Source organism: Dendronephthya gigantea, unplaced genomic scaffold, assembly GCF_004324835.1.
Source record: "Dendronephthya gigantea isolate DGI-Jeju-01 unplaced genomic scaffold, DenGig_1.0 000574F, whole genome shotgun sequence".
Taxonomy (NCBI): Eukaryota; Metazoa; Cnidaria; class Anthozoa; order Malacalcyonacea; family Nephtheidae; genus Dendronephthya; species Dendronephthya gigantea.
Genome location: NW_021163584.1, coordinates 18,628 through 21,334, shown reverse-complemented (window position 1 = coordinate 21,334; position 2,707 = coordinate 18,628). Strand labels below are relative to the sequence as shown.

General features: G+C 43.1%; 1 protein-coding gene across 1 annotated transcript; it reads right to left on the bottom strand.

Moving 5' to 3' along the window:
• Positions 1-934: 934 nt before the first annotated feature.
• Positions 935-2,357, bottom strand: LOC114543862. The gene has a single exon (XM_028562680.1). It carries the CDS (start codon positions 2,086-2,088, stop codon positions 946-948), a length of 1,143 nt encoding a protein of 380 aa, XP_028418481.1. The 5' UTR covers positions 2,089-2,357; the 3' UTR covers positions 935-945.
• Positions 2,358-2,707: the final 350 nt, after the last annotated feature.

The window sequence follows — 2,707 nt, the reverse complement described above, 5'->3', positions numbered from 1 at the left end:
CCCGCTAAATTTAGGAAGTTCTAATTTCGGTAGTTTTGGTAGTGTCGACAATGATGGTGTGGGACTCATGGGGACGTTGGCAATCGTTGAACTCGTGTTCGTACTAGCAATGCTCGCTTCGATATTTATACTCGTATCATTTATCGCATTGACATCGTTTTCACCATCATTTCTTACAGTTACATTCTCATTCGTCGCTATGTTACCTGTGTCTTCCATTGTACTCGGGCTGTTTTCAATTTCAGGTGAAACACTGGGGCTTGGTGATGCGAAAATGTTAACATTTCCTACCTTTGTGGACTTCTTTGCTCCTTCGATTTTGCTTTTCGTGTTTAAAACTCGGTCTGCAACGACTGCTGCATCCTCGATTTCGCGTTCAATCTCGTCTACTTCACATATGCTAAGAATCTCTTCGTTTATGACGTTTAAAATCTTCATTTTCTCTTCGAGTTGGCCTGAAATGACTTCGCATCGCTCAATGTCTACGTCGGTTGCTTGAAGAAGCTCGAGTGCTTCTTTTACTAGCTTGGTGGTCACGCCACGATGACCGCCTCGTTTAGCGCGAAGTCGTTCTATACCTTCTTTCGACATTTCGTTCGTGTTTTTCGAATTAAATTTCGTTCATAAAGGGACTCACAAGCCCCACGTTGGGCGCCATTTCATGATCGTTCGAATTTGCTTCCCATTCAATCGTTAAATCGCTTCACAACAACAAACAATTTTGTATATTTCACTTCATATGAAATTTTAACAATAACCAAAAAACAAAAACTTATAACCCTCAATCTTATGCTCTATCACGTGCTCTGAATTTAATTAATTATGACGTTCAACGCGTTACTTCCGGTTCTCAACGTTATTTACAGAATGCGAAAACCCGAAGTAAATCTGGAAATTAGTGTAGTAACAATACTTGGATGATAACCTTCTAACAATATTTGTAAATTATGAAGTTTTACGGGTGTTGGCAACCGACTTTGTTGAAATAGGCTTAGGCGATCGATCAGTGGGAGATGGTCTGTTATTGGCACGAAAATTACAATTCACGGCACGGTGCGATCCGTTGCATTTAAAACAAATGTGCTTGAAATCACAACCGGCACAAAACGTTCCGCGATGAAACTTAAAACAATATCCCCGAGGAACAGACACCTTTGAAGGGTGGCGCGTATAATTGTTGCCTTGCGTGTTCGGCTTAGACGTAGTGGGATATTGAGATTTCAACCATAACTCCCAGTGAACGGTCGCCCAGGGAACGCGCGTGGCCTGTGTTTGGCGCAAAAATCGAAAATTCTCATCGTAGTAAAACCAATTATGACCCCTATTGGCCAAATCCTGGATGATTTGACAATATTTCATGAGCGCGGGGGACTCATGAGGGTACCGTTGTGTATAAATGGAAACAAAAATATGAAACGAACGAAGCCAATCGCTAATAGTTTTGACCCTTTTGGATTTCGCAGCCGGCTCAAGAAAAAGAGAAGCAGGTTGACCGTTGTCAGAGGTCCGTACACTAATCTCGTATTTAGCGGCCGCGTCTGGGCCACCTGACAAAGTACTTATATCGACAAACTCCTCATTCCATATTTTAAACTTTATTTTATCCGGAATCCGCGAATCAAGAGGCAAAGCGGCAGAGTGGAACGATTCCCGTGGACCCGGAGCACTTGAACATGGAAGAGAAAAAGGAGTGGTCTGACCTGTAAGGTTTTCTTGTATGGACGTGAGCGCGTCGTTGACCAGAGAATCTGCATTGGGACCCTGGTTTGAGATTTCGATTCCGGAGGTAGATTCTGTTGGGGCAGACGCCATTGTGGATGTTGAAGACGCAGAGGTTGGTAAGAAGCCAGCTAACTTTTGCGTGACTGCCTCGGTAACCGAAGACACCAGTGTTGAGATAAGCTCACTCGAAAGAGAGGGCAAAGCCACATCACTCACGGGCACAGTTGACGTTGACGGGGTGGCACCAACAGATACAGCATCGGGCGAACTTCGAGTTCGGCGAGATGTTGTTGGTTGGTTCTGAACAGACTCTCGCAAAACGGCTGATGGAGCGGCGACACGCTTAGAACGACGCACGGGTGGCATTCTAAAAAATAAAACTTTAAAAGCAGAAATAGATACTTATGGCGTGATGAGTTAAAGATAGTAAAGCAACCGTACCCAAATTTTTGTCGTTGTGCGAGAAATAAAACTATCCCCCGTAAGGCGAACATTCAATAGTGAGGATTCGTTCGTTATTAATTTTGTCGTAATTGAAAGTTGGAATGTGTGAAAGAATGATTATAAAACGTCAGCAGGATGAACATGGCAGATCCGAAGATCGCCGCACCATTCACCCTATGGCCAACAAAAAACTCACAAAAAGTGTGAGAACTCTCATATAGAGGAGAGATAAAATCAAACGTCAGCAGGATGAACATGGCAGATTCGAAGATCGCCGCACCATTCACCCTATGGCCAACAACAAACTCACAAAACTTGTGAGAACTCTCATATAGATGAGAGATAAAGACAAAGTCAAACGTCAGCAGGATGAACATGACAGATCCGAAGATTGCCGCACCGTTCATCATATGGCCAACTAAACTCACAAACAGTGTGAGAACTCTCATATAGATAAGAGATAAAGATAGAATAGATAAAGGCGCTAAGGCGCTTCATAAGAAGTAATCACGAGTAAAGTTTGTCAAATTTCAAGGTTATA